Source organism: Nannospalax galili, unplaced genomic scaffold, assembly GCF_000622305.1.
Source record: "Nannospalax galili isolate Female #2095 unplaced genomic scaffold, S.galili_v1.0 scaffold127, whole genome shotgun sequence".
Lineage (NCBI taxonomy): Eukaryota > Metazoa > Chordata > Mammalia > Rodentia > Spalacidae > Nannospalax > Nannospalax galili.
The window spans coordinates 382,282-404,431 of NW_008360326.1; the positions used below are offsets into that span (position 1 = coordinate 382,282).

General features: G+C 35.9%; 2 protein-coding genes across 3 annotated transcripts in view; both read left to right on the forward strand.

The window, feature by feature from the left end:
• The window catches only part of LOC103727801 (sperm-associated antigen 16 protein-like), a 309,757-nt gene extending 304,848 nt beyond the window's left edge, over nucleotides 1–4,909 (forward strand). The window contains exon 5 of the mRNA XM_008825868.1: nucleotides 4,734–4,909. Within this exon, the coding sequence (XP_008824090.1) occupies nucleotides 4,734–4,909 (176 nt within the window). The remainder of the gene's footprint in view (nucleotides 1–4,733) is intronic.
• An 890-nt stretch (nucleotides 4,910–5,799) lies between these two features.
• Nucleotides 5,800–22,150, forward strand: part of Vwc2l (von Willebrand factor C domain containing 2 like) — a 151,374-nt gene continuing 135,023 nt past the window's right edge. Inside the window, exons 1-4 of one of the 2 annotated variants that reach the window (XM_008825666.1) lie at nucleotides 5,800–6,008; nucleotides 6,212–6,399; nucleotides 8,614–8,793; nucleotides 8,935–9,083. In XM_008825666.1, the coding sequence (XP_008823888.1) occupies nucleotides 8,694–8,793; nucleotides 8,935–9,083 (249 nt within the window). In that variant the 5' untranslated portion in view covers nucleotides 5,800–6,008; nucleotides 6,212–6,399; nucleotides 8,614–8,693. Of the gene's footprint in view, nucleotides 6,009–6,177; nucleotides 6,400–8,613; nucleotides 9,084–22,150 lie in introns of those variants that run through there. The other variant, XM_008825665.2, reaches the window with a different exon arrangement.

Genomic DNA, 22,150 nt, shown 5'->3' on the forward strand with positions numbered 1-22,150 from the left:
AAAATCACGTTACAGCAGTATAAAGAAATTTTGTTCTTTAAAGAATGCTATAAATTTACTAGGAAATAAGTTCTGATAGATCCACAAGCTTATAAAAGTTGAAAGGTTCATTTAATTGCAGATATTAGAAGAAATTTAGTTCTTCAATAATAAAATAGGCAAATTGATCCAATGACATACAGTGGACAGCCATGCACAGTATCTTCCTGAATCCTCCTGGTCTCCAGAAAGGCATCAGCTTCCTCAATAAGAAAGTGTCCTAGACTGTTTACAGATAACATCAAGTACTGAGCATGATTTTTGGAGATGTATGAATGGAGAAGCACTCATAATTTCTAATTGCTGATATATACTGAGTTACTTATAGTAAAAGAGCAATTTTAAAATTAATGTGCCACCAAACCATATGTTTTCTGATTTGATGAATATTTGAGTATCATAATTTCCCAAATGTAAAGAGGTAAGTCACCTTTTTAAAAACAGCAGGTGTTTACACAGTAATTAAAAATACCAGAATGGTGGAACTAACCTTCTTGGATGTTTAACAGACATACCTTGAGATCTATACTAATTGGGTCAGAGGGATACAAAGGACACTTTTTGCTCCCTGCCCTCCTAGGTCGATTAGTTCCCAGGGATCATGAGCATCTCGCAAAATGTCCTGTAATGGTGATGGGTCATCTGACCTCTTGATCAAGGAGGCCAAGGAGACCCCACTAGAGTGTCTTGAACCAGTGTCCAGTCTATAAAGAGGAGGGTCAACACGGAGGAATCATTTCCTCCATGCTTCCAAGAGAAGCCAACAATGGTCGAGCAGGACCTTTGACTTATCTTCACGTAGATGAAACTGGTAAAAGAAAGGAGCCAGGGGCTCCTCCCAAGCCCATGGGACCCCTGAGGAACAGATCCTCAAACCACCTCAAGAGTAAAAACAAATCAGTTTACCTGGTCCAATGGTATGTCCTTAAACACCCAAAAGGGAAGGATAATCAAAGATTAAAGGGGCCAATATAATTTCATAAGAGCACACATATATATAACTAAAAGTTACTTGACAAACAGCAAAGCCAGACAGGCGATACCTTCAGTCGAGTTCTTGGCCAGGATGGATAAAGGCTCTTCCAGACAGTAACCCAACATACTACTGGAAATATTAACAGCAGACCCCAATTCTATCCAAAGGAATACTGACAATGGATTGCCGTTGATAAGGAACAGCTGATCCTCCTGGAATAGGGACCTCTGGCTGACTAGACTTACCAGAAGGGCAGATAGGGGGGAATGGATGGGGGTGCTGACAGCACAGTGGACAGTGGCAGGGATAGCAGAGTATGGAGGCTCTAGTGGGAGAGGAAGGCTATCTACCTGATGAGTTTGTATTCATGCTCAGATGCCGAGGAGCTCAGAAGGTGGGTGACTGTGACCAGTGATAGTCATGTATATAGAGATTAGAAATGCATGTGAAAACGTCTCAATGTCAAGAGCCCTGAAATGAATTTTTCTGTATGAAACTGTGTGTTTTGACAACGCAGTGGAGATCTTTTTTAAACGTTGGAACCTCATTTAATTTTATGTCTTATAGAGTTTATAATGAGTAAAAGATTATATAAGCGTAATAATTCATCTGTAAACCTAAAAATGTACAGCCAATTTTGAAAGAGATGTACCGTAGCTCAGAAAAATGTTATTGAATAGGTTAATGTTGTTGTAATGAAATGCTTCTTTTAATTAAAATAAAAAAAACAGCAGGTGTTTAAATACAGCGTGTTTTATTTAAAATGACAATATATGTGGTTCTGAAGAGATGGTAGTGGAATGCACCTGGTATGAAAGCAGGAGGTAGGGCTCCAGGGGAAGGAAAGGGATCCGAAAGAGGAGAAGCAGAGGGATGGGGCAGGGAATGGTCAGTGGGATTCAAAGAAGGAAGTAAAACGATGGGCGTGGTGGTCCATGCTTTTGATCCCACCACTGGGAAGGCAATGGCAGGCAAATCTCTGAGAGTTCTATCTAGGCCAGCCTGGTCTATACGGTGAGTCCAGGTCAATCAATGATACATAGTGAGCTATTATCTCATAAAAAAAAGAGTGAACAAAAAGAATGAAATACAATGACAAGTATGCATGAAAATGTCATCATAAAAACCACTACTTTGTATTTAATAAAGCTAATTACCTTTATGAATTCGCTTTAGCTATTTTTATTTTTAAACATTTCCAAACTTTACTATATATTTTCCATCACATGCCAGGTGATACTTGTAGAGTATATTCATTCATAATTTGTTATAATTTTCTTATTAACTACCAAGTATAATTTTTATATTTATTCAGGTTATTTATATCCCAAGACAATTATTTTGATTATGTTTTGTTTTAATTAATATTTGGCTCAAAAAAATCAAGGAACTAAAATAATGTAAACTAGGATCTTCAAGATCATTAAAACTAAATATATTAATAATCAGGAAGAAAGGGAAAATTTATTATCTGGGAGCACACATGTGCCACAGCACATCTGTGGACGTCAGGAGGCAACTTGCAGAAGTCACTTCTCTCCTTCTATCATGTGGCTTCCAGGTTCTCATACTTGGCAGAAAGTTCCTCTACTCGCTGACTATCTTTCAGGGCTAGATAAATGTTTAAGCAAGTCAGTGTTTAAGCAAGACATTGTATAACATGCAATAATCCAACATGCTTGAACATGATTATAATGTATGCTTGTTTTTGGAATGAGTTGAGTGTGTGTGTGTGTGTGTGTGTGTGTGTGTGTGTGTGTGTGAGGCATGAGTTATTACCATAAACTTACTGAATCAGATGTTCTAGCAAATATATATTTAAAACACCTGATTGCTATATGCTGCTGGATTATACGACCCTGTAATTACAGTCTAGTATTATCATTTTTCTCAATTTTATTGTAAAATCTCTCAAAAGTTTCCTAAATTTTTCTACATATGATTTATAATGATTTGATTTCATCAAAAATCGTTGTTTAAAAGTAAATTTTCTTTATGGGCTTTGGTTCTGTTTGGTTTCAAAATTAATAAAAACTTTATAACAAGTACTTTATAGCTATTGTGTAAAGACAGGAAAAAAGTCTTTGTTGAGTCTCAGGAAAGTCACAAACAGCAGTTGCTATAGAATGAAGCTGGAAGTGAAATCCATATATAATGCTCTGTCAGCAAACACTTGGTAGAAGAGGGTTTATAATAAATATTCACATCTGCTGCTTTGGACACTCTAATCCATCGTAAGGATCTTTGCTGTGTCAGGCTTTGTTCTAGATGAAGAAGCCCAGTACTTATAAAGGTTTGCAAATAGGCCGTATTTATCATGGTTAACTGTATTCTTAACCCTTCTCTGTTTCAGAAGAAGCCATGATGATTTGAGGATTATATGTAATTATATATTTCATGGCAACAGCATTCTTGAATTCTTATTATAAAATGGACAAACTTCCTTTCATGATAATCACCTACCTAAAGTCTGTCGAGAAGGCATCACTGATAGCAGGGCTTTACTGGATGTGGAAAACACAATGGTCACAGCTGTAGACTTGAAGTGCTCATGGCTAAATGTTAGCTTCTCCTATACAGAAGGTGCATCATGAGCAACTTGCTCAGCCTCCCCTAGCCTCTTTCTTCATCTACATAATGGGATTATTAGTACTATTCCTTCTGTCATTGTGTTACTCTGAGGACTGTACACAACTATTTGCACCAAGTACTAGGTGTGTGGTATCTAGCCATGTTGAAAGAGTATAGTAAGTTTTAAACATGTTGTTTGAATGATAATATACTTTCTAAGTGTGATGACATAATCTGATGCTTAATACCAATGTCCAAGTTTAGCTAAGTATTTTCTATTACATTTCTTGCTTCCAAACCCCCAGATAATTTCCTTTTGGAGTTTTTCAGTAAAATTACTCATTCGTTAGGTTATTTAATTCATTGTTTTTTAGTCACTAAAAATATGGCATAAAGATTATGAAAATATCATATACTAAATTTATTCTGTTTCATAAAAATTTAATTTCAAAGAACTTTGAATTTTAAGCTAGACTTTAAACATCCGTATAATTTTGGAGAGGAGATGTTTATTTTCTCTTTAACTCCAAAGAAATTATATTAAAGTCATGAATGTTACAATTTTAAAAGCAGAAATATATATTATTCTCAAGCAGAATTATGATGAACATTTAAATCAGGCCAACTTGTCAAAAAAGAAAATTTCAAATATAAATTTTCTAAGATATACACCTATAGATATATCAAACATATATGTTATAGTTCCTATTTAGAAAATTATTCCTTTTAAATGTTTTAATATATTCATTTGGAGATAGAAAGCTGTCTTCCTTAGTTGCTTTCAATCTCATTTCAAGATGATTTATTACAAATATATGGAGAAGGATGGGGCATTTACTGGCTGCCAAATATTTAAAATAAGCAAAGCATTATGTTTTATTTCCTCATTCCTAAATTTTATAATCAATTAGAGATTATCTTAGTTATGACTCAAATTGTTTCCATACAGATAGGAACTAGGTCATATTTAATGAGAATTGACATTAAAGTGAGTCTGTTGAATAGATAACCAAGATAAAAATATTTTTTACATACTGTACACTCTGACTGTTTGAAATTGATCAATCTCTCTCTCTCTCTCTCTTTCCCTCTCACTTTCTCTCCCTTCCTCCCTCATTCCCTCCCTCCCTTTCTCCCTCTGTTACAGGTCGAGTTTTAGCCCAGGCGAGTGCCAATGGGGTTATCCATTTGCTGGATATTCAATCTGGACAGATTCATAAATTGATGGGCCATGAGAGCCAGGCACAAACTGTGGTGTTTTCCCATGATGGGGAGAATCTGTATTCCGGAGGTTCTGATGGCACCATCAGATTGTGGTTTTGACCGTCAGCAGCATACCTCATTGCAGAGGACATTCCCTCTAAGGCTTGAAAAATGCCTCCTGTAGTTGGTTCCCAAGGCAGTAAGTAACTGGTTAAAACTGCCATTAAATAACACGTTTGTTTTAAAACAAGCTTCAAACCAATATTGTAGTGCCTATACTATTACCAATAAAAATAATAACTTTTTGCTCATGTAGTTGTCTGAGTCTTTTTTCACTCCCTCATTTGGTTAAGAATTTATAGAGAGAGCATCTTTACTGGGGGTTTGAAAGAAACAGCTTTACAATGACGCCTAATGACAGACTAGATGAATTACAGGAGATTGATTTTTAATGTTAGAGAACAAGCTGCAGAAAAACGCGGCTACTTTTTTTTTTTTTTTTTTTTTTTTCAATGAAACCCAAGCTGCAGAAGACCCAAAGTTTAATTATGTATAGCACAGGGAAAGTCTTTCTGCAACCAGAGGGACAAACAGAGCCTGCAAGCATACATTTTCACGGATTCCTTGACAGAGATTGCGCTTTATCTATTAGTAATAATCAGGTACTGCAGCTGGCTTAAATCTAAATGCAAGTCTCGGGAACTTTCATCTCTGCAGCCCATCTAAGAATGCATTAGGTGAAATTACATTTTTTCTCTAATATTTTTATAGTGATTTAAATGCAAATAAGTGTCTCTCACGTAGAATGCTGTCCCCTGAACCCTCCTGACGGATGCACGCATCTGCTGTATAAAGTGCGACTGCTTAGAGAACACTCTAGCCCAGTCTACGGAAGCAGCTGGGGATTTTGACCAAGCTGGGCTCAGAAGCCAGTTGGCGCTGTCCGTGGTGCTGAGGAATTCCCGGCTGCCGGCAGAATGAGCTCCGAATCAGCAGTCTGCAAACTGCTCCCAGGGATGCAGAAACCCAGCTAAAGTTCCTCCTTTCCTTCACGTCCACAGTTAGCATCTTTTGCTGTGTGAGAAGGGATTCAGTCAACATCCTGTGAACGATGCTGATGGTATTGCCGACGGAGTGGGCTTTAAGCTACAGTATGCTGTTTCTGTTTGTGATCCTCAGAGCCTAGCCAAATCACCTCTGCTGCCGTACCGAACACTGTGTAAGTGAACTCATGTGTGGAGGAGGCGTAATCAGCCAGGAAATTTCATAGAAGGATCTAAGAAAATGCTAAAAATAAGTTCAACATGATTCTGCTACTGAGATCTGGGTTTCCACAGGACCGGCTTTGCTTCTTGCTTTGAATTCTGAAGACAGGTCCAAAGCCCATTTCCTATGTGTGCCTGCTGTGTTTCTCTCTGGAAGGGTGGGAGGCTGCTTCTTGACTGTGTTTTGAAATGGGGAGTAGAGAATGGCTTATCTTTTAATTCATTCCTGAAAATGCATTCTTTGGGTGATTGAGGAGGACCTGCTTTCCTAAGACATACCTGATCTTTTAGTTCAGATTGGTCTGTGACCCCACCACCACCACCATTAACCTCCAAAGTGATTCGGTAAGTGAATCTTATGACATGAGTTGTGTTTGCTTTCTCAAAGAAATAGATGCAGTCATTTTAAATCATTTGTAGCAATATGGGGAGGGGGAAAGTTTCGCTGGGAAGTGATCTTCAGTTTAGCAGTGTTTGCTTTCTTATTTAAAATCTTCAGATATACATGTCATTTGATTTCTCTAACCTTTCTTTTCATAAATAGTGTCTTAAGTAGTACCACAGCTCAGTTATAAAGAAGGTTCTTTTTAAAATAGCCTAAGAACTTTGTTATATTAAAAAGAAATGTATTCCTCATACTAAAAGCAAGCCTAATATTTATATAAAGTAGATATCCCACTCCAATTTTTGCCTCTAACTTTACATTTATCATAAGCTGGCACATTAATGCCTACCTGTAGCTTATAAAGAGATCATTTTCTGTCTGTGTCCTTTTAAAGAAGAATCGTATGTATATTTCACATGGTTTTCCTTGCATGTATTGATGGACATTGCTAGATACTGTGAGGAGGCATGGTAGCTCCCTTTTCTTACAAGATAAACTTTCTACATATGTGAAAGGTGCATAATGTATGCTTTCATTGGCAAAATATATTTATGCTTTTTCAGAATCTTCTACTATGTTTGTGGCCTCTGTAGTAATTTAAAAGGGAAAAATGCTTTGTCAAAGGGAGCCTTCAGCTCCTCAAGTAGAATTAAAGGTTTGCATTTTTTTGTTCTGTCATGACTCATTATTTTTGACATATTTTAAGAGAAATCCATCTCCTTTATCATTAGCCAAAAGAATCCACTCAAAGTGAATTTTAATATCAGAGAATATTAGACAAATTCTAGTATCAGCTTTCTTTGAAAAGAGACCATGAATATATTGCCTTCCATTTTACTATTGCTAGAATTTGCATATCTAACAAAATGCAAATCTAATGGTTTATGAAGTTTTCTAATGTCATCTTATTCTTATTACAATCATCATCTGTTTATGTTAGGCTTAAAATCAGTAGTTTATCACTGCTTTTAATATAATTTGGAAATAAAACAATGAATGACATATCTGCAAATATCCTATATGCGTCTTAGTGTTACTGGTATAAAGCAAATAGCATTCACATAGATAAATGAAATATTTTACATTTTTCCTTATCTTATACTCCCCAACGTTATCGTTTACCCCAGAGGCTTTGCATAAGTTAGTTACAATAAATATTTAAAGGAGAGTTCACCACTACCAACACTTAATACCAAACAATACCAACTGAAGTTCACAACAGTCATTGCCATACAAATAGTAACATTTATATTTTGTAAAAGCAATGCTTCACTATTTTTTAGAGAAACTTCCACAGACAGTTTTAAGCTGAAATGATTGCTCAAATAGCCTAAATGCATTTTTTTCATTTCAAGGAGTTATATTTTCAAGAATGTATGAATAGTATTTATATTCTATAGATGTAACTGAATTCAAATAATATTACACGAATATTAGACCTATGTTATTATAAAAATTTATAGGTATATCTTCCCTGCCCACTAGGAGCTTACCTCCTGAATAAAATAATATGTGGATAATAATAAAAATAAGTTTGTTTTTGCAAATTTCTTTTAACAAGTTTAATTCTCTTGTGTTATTTATTTTGAACTTCCTTTCCCTTATTCACCATGATTGATTATGCTATTTTGCTTATTCACTATGTTCCAAACTCCAGATTATGGGTATATATAAGAAAGAAAGCCTTTATAATGGCTCCATCTCAATTAAAACATACATCCAATATTTTACGTTCCCTTTCTTTCAGAATTTAATATTTCACATTAATGTTTGAATCCAGATGACTATAGTTCAACATTCTATCACTGATTATCCAGTTCCAAGAAAAATAGGGGCTTCTAGTTCAAATGTCCTTGAGCTTTATCTCAGTAAAACTTGCAATCACCTTTTAAGGCTCAGTACAACCACTTTTTTGCAATAGGCTAAGACAGATCATTGAAATTCAAAGGGAAATTATGAACTGAAGATCCTTACATAAAATAATTCCATAAATGACCATTTAGGACCACTCTTCAAACTTCATGATGAAGTATAGACAGTTGAATGAACTTCATCTCTTTAAGGTCTTGGTGTCTTCCAAACTGAACCCAAACGAACAATTTAAGAGCATGGGCTTAAATGCATCTATATTCTCTTTATATATGTCCAATTATCTTTTAAATATTTATTTTCAGCCTACCCCTCTTGTATTCCCATGGAAGGAGCTGAGTGTATTTAATATTAGGAGCACACCCAGAAGTCTTTGAGGAGGGGGATGGCTCTTCATATTCATGAAGCTTGCATACTTCTATTGGTCATCCCTGGATTGGTCACCTCTGCCGCCATCAGTCATGAAGACTATCCTGCTGATGAAGGTGACCAGGCCTCCAGTAATGACAATCTGATCTTTGATGACTATCGAGGGAAAGGGTGTGTGGATGACAGCGGCTTTGTATACAAGTTGGGAGAGCGGTTTTTCCCAGGGCATTCCAACTGTCCGTGTGTCTGTGCTCTAGATGGACCTGTTTGTGACCAGCCAGAATGCCCTAAAATTCATCCGAAATGTACAAAAGTGGAACACAACGGATGCTGTCCCGAGTGTAAAGAAGTGAAAAACTTTTGTGAATATCATGGAAAAAATTACAAAATCTTGGAGGAATTTAAGGTATGAGTTACCCTCCATATTTACTGAATTTTCATTTTTACCATCACATGCTTCCCAGATTGTTATATTCAAATCAAAACTGGAAAATATATGCTAATAAGATTCTAAGCAGCAAAAGGAGCACCATGGTTGATGGATGACCGGTTGGCTCGTTGTCAGTGTGTCACAATAACCTTCTTCTTCAGAAGTCTCTGGCACATGCTTAATGTCTTTAATTTTTAAGCCTTAAAAATTTCTTGTTTTTACAAAATATGTTTTGAGCGGGAAATTGTTTATAGGGTGTGTCTGTTGATTATTATCACAATTTGTTAGTTTTTTGTGACTTATTAGTCTGTATTTGGAGCCATTCATTGGTGGTCTTGAATATTTGTTTGCTGTATGGAAACATAAGGGCTGTGGAGATACACTCAAAGCTGTGATCTTTATACTGAGAAAATGCATTGGGCCTACTTGTTTTAAAGCAGGGTTCCATTTCTCTGCAGCAGACATTTTACAGGAATTCCTACAGAACTTTTTTTTTATCATAGTTCATAAGGAACCTACACAGTATTAGTTTTTCTTTCATGTTTGTTTTCAAAAAAATTGGAATTCATTTTTATCTATTCTTGGATTCTCTTTTCTCTAATGGCTAGTTTTAATTAGAATGTCCTACAAGTCACATATGAGCCCAGGGGGCACGAATTAATACATCAAGAACATCCTAGTTAATTGTAATGGCAGTGTTTGCCTTTCAATGTCTGTTATATGAAAGTTTAATATAAAAGTTTCATGTTTCATCAAAGTTCTGTAACAAGGTGCTCAAAGCAATATAGGCAAAAGAAGTTATGCACTTAGTTTTGATGTGGTTGTTTATGTTTTAGAAAAGATATTCAGTTTTTAGACATGAACTAACTTCTTTATACACCAGTCAGTATGTCACTGAAGATTTTAACTGATCATTATTGCAGCATTTGCCAAATTTGTGTTTTATCGTATTTTGTGCATTCTGGGTCATGGGTTCAAACCAGCCCTAGATTATACAGGAATACCTAACCTTTTACACTACATTCCTTTAACTATAGGGAAATTTTTTAAATGTATCATATCAACTTTCTTAGACATAAGTATTATTCTAGACTTTTTTCTTATGTATTATACAATTTTGTTGTACAATATTAAGAAGTAAAAGTTAAGGCTAGGTGTGGTGGCACACACCTTCAATCCCAATACTTGGGAGGCAGAAGCAGGCAGATCTCTGAGTTCAAGTACAGCTTGGGATACACACTGAGTTCCAGGTCAGTTAGTACTATGTAGTGGACCCTGTCTCAAAATAAAAAAAAAAAAGTAAAAGCTAAAGAGTCTAGAAAAAGTATCATTGACAGCAAATACTAGTTAAGAACATACTATCACATATTGACATGACTTCATGGTCTCTAAAATATAGTATACACTTTGACATTAGCTATTTTTACTTGAAAGTAAGAAAGTACCTAACACATCATGGTTGGTAAGGCCATGGGTAGAATCTGTGTCATGAACATATATCTAGAGTAAAATGTTCTTGAAACATTGTTCATTCTAACATGAACATATATCTAGAGTACAATGTTCTTGAAACGTGCCTAGTTCAACTCAAAAATCATATGAGATAAAAGTTTTGAGATTTATATAATTTGGCATTCAGCATTTAATATCTAAGGGAAAAGATGGTCTAATTGTATCAACTTAGAGTCAATCTACCACTAAAACTGCTGCAGTTTTCTCTCATTAGATTTGTTTAATCAAAAAGATAACTGTAAAAAAAAAAAAACAGAGCCATAAGACCAAAAGGTGATCATTTCTGCATGCCTTCCAGTTAAATTCCCACCATAATCTAATCCCTACTACATCCCTCCCTAATAACACAGCCCCTGTACCTGTCTACATGTTTTAAATATATAGATACCACTTTATCATAAAAACACAACCACATGAAACCTTGGAGATTATCAAAGACAGACTTTAAGAATGGGGAACTAAGACCAAGAAAATTTAAATCACTTCTTCAAAGTCATCAAATTTTTAAACCTATTTCTACTTCCTCTCTGGCAATTAAATCTATTCAATTTCTTGAAGAACTTTGACTGCAAGGTCAGATCCACATGGATTCAAAGACCAAATTTTCTAGTAGGACATAATATGTGAGTCACAATAGTAATACTATGAAATAGTCATTGTAATGATTAGTTGCTGTGCAAGGAAATGCTGAAAATATTTAATGCAATATACTTTATGTGAGGTCACTAGGATCAGGATGACCAGAATGTTTAAGAGTTGGATGATGGTGGTTGTCCTCCTTTAATCTCTGGTATTTTCTCCTTGTCCTGACTTCTTCTGTGCCTTTATCTAAATTTTATGATGGAAGTTCATGAAAAGCATTGCAAATGAAGATATTTAATAACTTTTTAAAATGTTCTACTTGTTCATATGAACTATATAACTAAGTAAATATTTGTCATAATCTGCCATCTTCATTGTCTTCCAACTCACTTTGCAAAGAACAGTAACTAATGTTTAAAGATTTATAGAGCTTTCTCATAATGTTTCTGATACATTGCTGAGGAGGTTTTAATATGAGATGTTCTTTGCATATGATATATTCATCCAGTGAGCATTTGCCATGCTGTTTAATATTCAAGACACTGTACAGGCACTTATATTGGAAATTAGGGCATATAGAAGTCAACATGTTCACAAGGAAGGCATGACTGATGTGGAGTGGAAAGGGGAAGAAAAGTAGTTAAAAACTGAATTCATGTACCCAAGTGCAGTGATGAACACTTGTAATTTGAGCATTTGTGAAGCTGAAGCAGAAAAAGTGTGAGTTCAAGAGGGTAGCCTCAGCTATATAACAAGACATGTTTTGAGGAGCTGGAAAGAAGGTTCAGCTGTTAAGAGCACTTACTGCTATTGCAGAGGACCTGGGTTTGATTCCCAGCACCCACATGGCTACTAACAACCATCCATGACTCCTGTTCCAGGGGATCTGATGCCCTCTTCTAACTTCCATGGGCTCTGCATGCACACGGTGTGCACTTACATTCATCCAGGCAAAACACTTATATACATAAAGCAAAAATAAGTGAATAAAAAAATAGGGAACCAGTATATTTCCCAAGGTACTGTGTTGTCAGAAACATATTAGCAATGTATGACACTTGATATAGCAAGACATTTTTCTAGAGAATGGTCAAAATTGAGTGTTTGTCTTTCAAAAAATAATTGAAACTGATCTTGAAAGAACAAAATTCCAAAAAGGAAAGTGCTGGGGAATAACAAAAGATTGGGCCAGGCATGGTGGTGCATGCCTTTAATTCCATTACTTGGGAGGCAGAGGCAGGCAGATCTCTGTGAGATCAAGGCCACCCTGGTCTATATAGCGAGTTCCAGTCCAGCTGGGACTGTAGGGAGACCCTATCCCAAAAAGGGCCAAATAAAATAAATAAATAAATAAATGAAAATAAGAGATTGGGAGAAACATGACCAGAGAAGACAGGAAAGAAGCAGGATAATCAGAATCAGGCTCTGACTAAAAAGCTGGAAGTAAGAGAGGGGTAAATTTGGAAACGTTATTGGTGTGCATGAGCTGGGAGAGGCTAAAACACCAGACCATAAGGTATAAGATTCATGGGGTTTTGTTCCCTGAGGGATAGCATAGACTAAAATGCTGGTGGTTTAATCTAGAAATAATTTACTTAAACAGGAATTTTAAATAAGCTCGTTGTAAAGGTTGTGGGGCATGTTTCCAGTTGCTGATGCAGGTTTTGGAAATCTTTGCTCCCTACTCTTTTGCAAAACTCTAAATTCCCCAGGGTTCTGGTAATATTGTAGTAAGATAAAGGTTACCGTGTTCCAGGTTTGCTTATCTTTTGTTCTAATGTATACCCAACCAGTGTGAAACCATAACCTACTTCTTAAGAAATAAAGTGTATAAATAATGCGTTGTAATATAATACATAATAACATATATAAAAACATTCTTTGGAAATGTAAGGTCTGTCAGCTTTGGCTCTGTGCTTAGCTTTCTCATTCTGAGTTTCCCAAAGGAGAGATAATTTCTTATTTTTCTCAGTACTTTCATAACTCTGACTAGGGTAGATTTAGCCTTTGTGGATATTTCTCTATACTTTAAAACTTGTACTGATTTAGTTTTAGGTCATACATAAAGTTTATATTACATGTAGCTGAAAGAGCTCTTATTCAAGCTTTTGCACAGGCTGTTTTACTTTGAAGTGACTCTCTACAGTCAATGCAAAACACCCCTAATCAGTACTCGGATTAGTCCCAGGTCTGCCCTTCCCTGTTTGGAGTGAGTTTTGTGCTTTTCCCTGCTACTGTCCAAAGGCAGTTGATAAGATCTTATGTTTTTATATTTGCAAGCTCTAGTACAGACATTTTCTCTGTAGTTTTGTGCTTAGTATTTAAATCCTGAGGAATGAATCAGAGAGAAAAAAAAAGATTCAACAATCATGGTATTTTGCCAAATCATCACATCCTTAAAAATATTTTGATGCCAGTTTAGATTTAGAATTGATGATTTGAAATGGGTATATTCACAAGAAGATTGGATTTCCACTTCTATCATTAACCAGTACCCCATCATTAATGCCCAATACTATGACATTCTACCTATTAAAATATTTGAATGGGAAGTATTTTTGAAATTAGGTTGAGAGATTTGTTCATAGTTTGGTTATTTTTTTCAATATGGAAAAAGACTGGAAGACAATGTGTTTGGGGAAACTGAAGACTGGGATTTATGAAAGAACAGGGGAAAATGAGCCTAGAGGAAAGTCTCAGCTGAGAGATCTAAGAGGTAACAGCTTGCCAACCCAACTCATCACACCTAAGGATCTGCCATTGTTCCAGAGCCTTCAAAAGACAAAAGAACTCAGTAAAATGTTTGCACAAGGCAAAAGCCACCAGAAATAATCTTTCCAGAACTGTGAATGTTGCATTGATTTTAATAATGGAAATGCCTTGATTCTTAGAATATGGGTAGGTTTAAAAAAAAAAAAACTGTCAGTGAAAATGTATACATCTTCTCAATTGATGAATAGCAGAATCACCAGGGGCCATTTAGAAATACCATACAAAGACAATCCTGGAGGATACCATAGTTACATGTAACAAAGACAACTGATGTCTTGTGAAGAACTTTAAAGTAGTAATGGGCTCTGAGAAATACAGTTCCTGTTTTGCAGGACATGTTGGGGTTTGAATATGAATATGGCCTTCAGACGACCTAGGGAATAGCTTCTTTCATGTTACTACAGGATAACAGTGAGCCACTGCTACTGCTTGTCTGAGGTGCAGCCCCAGCACACGGAATGTCAAGGCTCAAAGTGAATGTTCTCACCAAGGAATTCTATTTCTTTAAATAATTAGGGGTGCTATTCTCCAGAAATTACAAGTCAATTTTATGTAAATCCCTGTACTATTTCTTCTTATAAAATATTGTTGGCATTTTTAAATTTTTTTATTTATTTTTATGTGTATGAGTGTTTTGCCTGCATGTATGAAAGTGTACCTGTGTTGTGCAATACCTCTAGTTGCCAGAAGAGGGCGTTGGGCATCAGCTCCCCCAGAACTGTAGTTACACACTTGTTAGTCTTCAGGTGGGTGCTGGGAATTGAATCAGGTTCCTCTAGAAGAGCAACCAGTACTCTTAACTGCTGTGCCATCTCTCCAACCCATGTTTGGTTTGTTTCCTTTTTTTTTTTTTTTTTTTTTTTTAATTTCACAAAATACAGTGGGTCTAGGAAAGAGATCAGATTTCAAGAAATAAATTTTTGTTTTCAAAATTTCCCCAAACAAGAGACTAGAATTATATGAACAAATGACTTTAGAGTACGGAAAATAGCCCCTTTGGAGTCAGAATACCTCTCCTGATTTTCATTTCCCAGGGACAGTCAACTAGTGTGCAAGTGTGGCAGCTCTTCACATTCACCCACCAATATTTATCACTGCCCTTCTTATTGGAAGATGCAGCTATTAATGGTGATAACTGTCGTAAGTTTAACTTGGAGATTTGTGACTGGGGTTCTGTGCCTTGTGCATATGGGTAGGCTGCTATTGGATTAGCATTCCCCTTTGAGATTTGCAGAGCATGTGACTGTCAGTGACTACTTGAGGTCAGACTTGGGAAATTTTGAGACATTGCTGTCCATTTCTTACTCATTACTTACCAAAAAAAGCATAATATTAGCACGAATATTCTTCTCTTTCCTATATCTTATTTCCTTTCAAGTCTGCATGTTGTGAAAATTTTGTAGATTAATATACACAGTTCATGTAATTTTGATTTAAATTGTTCCATATAAGTCTTGATTAGTGTGTGTATGTGTATATCTGTGTGTATGTGTGTATATGTATATATGTGTTGTATATATGTGTGTCTGTGTATGTATGTATGTGTATATATGTGTATGAGTGTGAGTCTGTGTGTATATTTGTGTGTGTTTATAACTGTGTATATGTGTGTCTGTGTGTATGTTTGCATGTATGTGTGTCTTTGTATGTGTCCATGTCTGTGTGCTTATGTGTGTTGTCTATGTGTATGTTTGCATGTGTATGCATGTATGTGTCTGTGTGTGTGTGTGTTTGAGTGTCTGTGTGTGTGTGTGTGTGTGTGTGTGTGTGTGTTTTAAAGAGATGGAAACAGAAATGTTCTTGCCTTACTTGAGAAGTTTCTACTTGCAGATTAGGTGAATCACTTGTTTGTATTCCTTAATTGTACTGACCACAGTTTTTAAAACTTGCTTTGTTTTCCTGAACCTTGATTTATATGTCAGACAGTAGTGTATTTTATGAAAGACAGCACAAGAAAAACCTGTCCAAGTATTTTTTTATTTTTGCTTTGTCAAGCTTTCAAGGAAAGATTTGAGACAAATAAGTAAGAGCCAACTTGAAGTGTTCGCTGGGCTTGCGGTCTCAAACAATAGTGATTACGAATTGGAAGTCAGCTTATTTTAGAGTCTATAGTTTGGACTTTATCATCACTCATGATTAGCATCAGTAATTTCAGTCTGACACACCTCCATTGTTGATCTCCTTGTCTCTAGTCTGCTGTATAGCACATCACAATAAAGTTATCTTCCTAAGGGTTTAATGACATCATGGAAAGAATGAATAAAATACTAAAAGAACAAGGAAGACTATTCATGTCCTTAAAAAGATTTCAGATGACCTTATTTATGGTGGTAAAAATTTGTCTAAAGCATAGTTGTGCATGCCTGTGATCCCAGCACTTGGGAGGTGGAGGCAAGATACCAAGAGTTAAAGGTCATCCTCAGCTACATAGTGAAGTTTGTACTTGTCAGACTAGCGTGAGGACTGGATTTCAAACCCCAGTCCTTGTAAATGCTGAACTGGTGTAGTGGCCCACCTAAAACTGAGCACTCAGGAGGCAGAGCCTGGGGGGTGGGGGTGGATCCTGGGAGCAAGGTGGCTACTCGGACTAGCCATATCAGCAAGTTCTGGGTCAACTGACAGACCTGGCCTCAGTAAATAAGGCTGAGAGCAACTGAGCAAAATGCTTGATGTCAACCAACTTCAGACCACCGCATACATACCACACTCATGAGAACACACACACACATACACATACACATACAAAAATGTATTTATTTTATTAAATAGTATTTGGATTTGAGTTTTGAAATAATCTCAACCAATTGCTTCTTGACTTGGGATTGTATCTTTAAGAGCTGACCACAGAAATTTAGTTTTATAAAAGAACTTTTAGCTGGTTGAACCCTTTGTTTTAGAAATGGTAAAACTAAAACTAATTGAAACAGTGGAAACATCATAAAGTCACAGCTCATTATTTGCAAGAGAAATATTAATATATCACTTTCTTGTGGTTTTTGCCACGTTTTACCACCTTCAGATTTAATACAAAAAGTCAAGCTAATTTGCATCTTTTTCCCATTAAATATGTTGTATACGAAGATTTATTTCAGCCAATTGTCTATAGAAATGTGATATCAGGACTTATCACCATGGCAACCCAGAGTTACAAGTATACAAGAACAAGAAAATACTGGCACATCTAAAATCCATCTTTGATTCCGATTGAATAAAATATGTGAAACAAGCTTAAGTTTGCAAAGGCTCTGACAAAATGGGGATCAGTGTGTAAAACTTAAAACTCCTGTAATTAAACCAACTTTTGTGGGTTAAATAAATATTAAATTCTACTCTTTTTTTACTGAGACCACTTTATACCAGCAAGCAACAGAGAAATTACATTAGGTGCTCTTACACTATATTTTGGTGATTCTTAAAAAAAAAAAAAAAAAAAAAAAAAAAAAAAGAACTTTTGTGGGGAATGGGGGAGGGGTTGTTTTTTCACTCAACAAATTCCTGCTTCTCACTAGATGGTAGAAGTGGAGTGTGCAAAATGGATATATACAGAGATTTGTATCTCTGTGGTTTTAGAAACAGAGGGATATCACTGAGTTCCCTGGTAATCATTATCATCTATGGAAGGTATGTTGCAAACGTTTACATTCCTTGACCTCTCTCAATTTGATTCTGATTTAAATTGTTTAAATTTTAAGAGTGAGACTGAAATTTCCCAGATTAATCTCTGTTATAATGTAGACCACCACGGGATGTTTCCTTGTTATTTCTGGTGAAATTCTTAGTAATAATATCCAATAATTTCATGTTTCACCTAAGTTGCAGAAACTATGCATATTTTAAGATCTTTTGGAAATGCTAGGTGGACACTGAGACAATATATTTAAAAGTCCATTTGAGAGCCAGTATGTATCTTTCAGCAGTTAAGAGCTCAACAATATGGTAGAAATTGGATTTTAAAGCAGGTTCTGCCACTTAGCTGTCAAGTGACTTGGGCACAACTGCTTCTCTTTTTATGTCTCGACATACACACCTCCCAAACAAAGGTTGTAGGAGATGAAACTTGATATACAATAAATAATTCATAAAGGTCCCCTGACATCTTTACTACTATTACTAGTAACCTATTATTTGATCCAAGATTATGCAAATTTGTGTAACAGTAGAACACTTTTTTCTGCAAGATATCTATTAAGATTTTAAAGTTCATGCAATTTCAGTGAAGCCCAATTTAAGAATTACCTTGTAAATGATTCCAAATATTTGAGTCTGAGGATCAGTTAGTAAAGAAAATTTATCTATCTCAACTAAATAACCTCTTATTTCTTTTTGAAGTTGCCAAAATTGTATTTATCAGGTTATTTATGGCAATTTATAAATCTATGTTACATAAAATGGTTCACTTGAGAAAAGACTCTTCAAGATAATGATGTGAGTTATGTATACCCAATAATCTAAGGCTAGAGCTAGTAAACTGCAGTCCGTGACCAAATACAGCCCACAATCTATAAAGTTGTGTGGAAAACACTCATGTTTATCCATTTATGCATAGCCTGTGGATCATTTTGAGGCATTCCAAAACTCTTTATCCCTCTATAAAAATAGTTTGCTAGACTTCAGTTGTTGTCCCTTTATACTCCCCTCAAATTGATCTGTCACTACATCATTTCAACCTTTATCCTGAAGGGCACACATTCTTGGGGCTGCCAGAGATGGATCCTGTTTCATCTGTGAGTAGACTACATGTAAATTCAAAAAGACATACAGATTTGCCTACTTAACAACAGACACATTAAGACATAGCTCTTTTTATTGGCATTTAATAATAATTTTCCACTTACTGAAAGTAGAAGTTCCATGTATTGTCTGATGAATAGAGAAGCAAATTATAAAATTCTGTCTCTTTACTCTCTAGTACTTCCCTTTGTGTAACAAGGTAAAATGTTTCATTTTAATCTGTTATGTTACTAAGCAAAAATATGTATACAGCCAGGCATGGTGGCGCACGCGTGTAGTCCCAGCACTATGGAGGCAGAGGCAGGCGGATCTCTGTGAGTTCAAGGCCAGCCTGGTCTACATAGTGAGTTCCAGGACAGCTGGGGATTACAGGGAGACCCTGCTTCAAAAACACCAAAAAAAAAAAAAGTTAAAAAATATGTATACAGTCTGTCTACTTACTTAGGAATTGAGTTCATCATTGCATTTTAAAATGCCAGTTGTCATGATCCATCCTTAGTTTCTTGCATGAGCGATAGTGATAGGTCTTTCAGCATGTACTAAAATATGGAAAGCATCAAGCTTTCCACAAGATGCTCCTAATCTACCCTAAGGAGTAGAAATATAGGTGTCACTGATGGTGGTGGCTTGTTATGATTGTTCTAGGAATTTGAACAAAGACAGGGGAGTTTAAATCTGAAAGCTAAAGGAAAATAGCTGCAGTGGGAATTTTAATGTATCGAAAGCATTTTAGACAAGCCTGAAAAGTTAGCTAAGATAAACAGACATCTTGACCACAGAAAAGTGAACCAAGACGAGTGGCCAGAGCACCAGGGTGTAGAGTGATAATAACAGGGACCAGTGCACAGAATGGAGACTGGATAAGGCAGCCGTGTCAGATGCGGGGCTGATGAGTGAGCTACCGAAGAGCATGTGTCAGGGAAATTAACAAAACCAGGTCTGTGCTAGCCACAAACACAATAATAGTGGCCAAACAAATTTTATCTTGTGTCTTGCAAGTACATTTGTCAATTGAATTATTTAATTCTAAGATAATTTTAGCCCTATTTTGCAAATGGCATTCAAGGGAATCTGTATTTTTGCTCTTGTCATATAGAGTTTTTCAAGCCTGACAAATCCAGGAAGCATTTGTGACACTAACTCCTGGGTTGTCTCCATTGCTCTTAGCAACTTTGGTGAGTTCACTGTAACATGTTATGCACGTATGTAGTTGAGAGACTTTGGTTTCCACTTGAATATATTTATGTTTCCTCACTGTTGAATATTCAGTTGCAAGTTATTTCGTCTTTACTCCCACATCTTTTCCAAAGAATGTACTATATTGATAATACCAGGAAAATTGTTTCCTTTACCACTTTTTGCATGGCTCAGTAGGTTTCATTTTAAAATTCTCATTGTTAAGACTTATGGGGGCACATCTAAGGCACACACCTATCCATTTAAAACTAATAGACAAATTGCATTCTGAATACAATGAAGTGGGATTATTTAATTTTTTTCATTGTACTTTAGAGTTAGGGAATTGGCACAGCAGGTGAAGCACTTGCCACAAAAGCGGTAGAACCTGGGTTCAAATCCTCAGACCCTATTAAAAGCTGGACTCAGTAGCATGTGTTGTTCATCCTAGGGCTCTTACGGGGAGACAGGGGTGAAGGCAAGAGCATCTGCAGGAGCAGCGCAGCTGGCCCTGTGTGTGCAGCAGGTGAAGAACAAGAGACTGGTTCAAACAAGCAGGGTGGAGGGGACCCACATTTAAGGTTGTTCTCTGACATCCACACATATGCCACTGCGCACACACACGTCATACACTCATTACACACAGAAGGATAATAAATAATAAAAAATGTAAATTTCAACAACAATGAAATAGCAACTTTTCAAAAGACAATACAGAAAAGTTTCACAAAGTTACAGTCTTTGAAATGCAAACACTTTTATGCTCATCATCATAAAGACTTCCAGTAGTTACAGAAATGTATCCTTTAGAGTGAGTAGTATGCTTTCTGAAGCTCCGCTGACTTTCACTACAAGCAAGCTTCATCACCCCTCCTAAGTATGACAGGGAAAAATTAAAATTGTTCAGTCTAACCTTAATTTTCCTCCAGCATTAAAAATAAAATTCTACTAAAATAGCAAACCTTTGACTGCTGAGATATAGAAAGCTTCATTAAGGAGAAAAAAGACAATCATTGAGAGTGTTCCTTTTGTTAATGAGACTCGAGGACATTCACATTAAAACTGGAAGACGGGAAAAGCAAGACTTCAACAAGTGTGAGCTAAAGTTACCCTGTTCAAAAAAAAATTGTTTTTATAAAAAATCTGATGAAGGTGGTAGTTTCATCTCTGTGAATAGGAATCCTGCTGTCTAAAAATGTTGACCAATGTCATCTCAGTCTTTGAATTGATTGAACTAAATGTTATCTCAATCAGTTTAAATGCAAACATTGCAAGAGTTAGGAAGAATAACAAATTGCTTTCAAAACTCTGAAAGATATCATTTTCACAAAGTCGACATTTCAAATAACTCAAAATAGAAATAATGATGGCATAATTTAATTAAATGATCTATGGACACTATGTTTGCTTGAGAAATACAAAGACATTTTAAATAAACATGGGGTGTTGGAGAGGAATAAATACTGGTGAACTGAGAAGCTTTGATGATAACATAACCAATGCCATGTATTTTACCTATTCTTCAAAAATTGCATTACCCCATTATAGTCTTGTAACAGCTCAAAGGAAATAAACCGCTAGTAAGAGTCTATTATTATCTGCATTGGCATGACGGCTCAGCTGCTAAAGGTGCTCACCTCCAAGCCTGACAACCTGAGTTTGATCCCTGGAACCCCATGGATGAAGGAGAGAACCAGTTCCTACAAGTTGTCATCTGACCTCCACATGTACACATGTACACTGTGTCACACACACACACACACACACAGACACACACACACACACACAAAACCCACAAAATAAACAAAATGTAATAAAATAGAAACCTTAAAGATTATGTCATTATCAATGCCTTCTTACAAATGAGAAAACACAAGCTGAAGAAATTGGATCTGTCCAAGGTAAAAATCAGAGCATTTGATGGCAAAACTTTATCTCCAAGTGTGATGATTCTATGTTATCATGTAGCCAAATTCCACTGTAAGACAGCACTAAAAACGTCTATGCAAATTTACAAAATTACATGTTAAAGTCAAGGCCAGCCTGGTCTACACAGAGAGTTCAGGCCACCGGGGGTTACAAGGAGACACTGTTTCAATAAAATAAAATAAAAAATAAAATAATAAAATAAAATAAAATAAAATAAAAATAAAAATCATGAGGAAATTGTTTGGCCTTAAAATTGGAATATTATATATTTTAGTATTATCAATTATAAAGCACTTAATATAATTAACTTTTAATTATCCCTTTTCATAATATGTCAATGT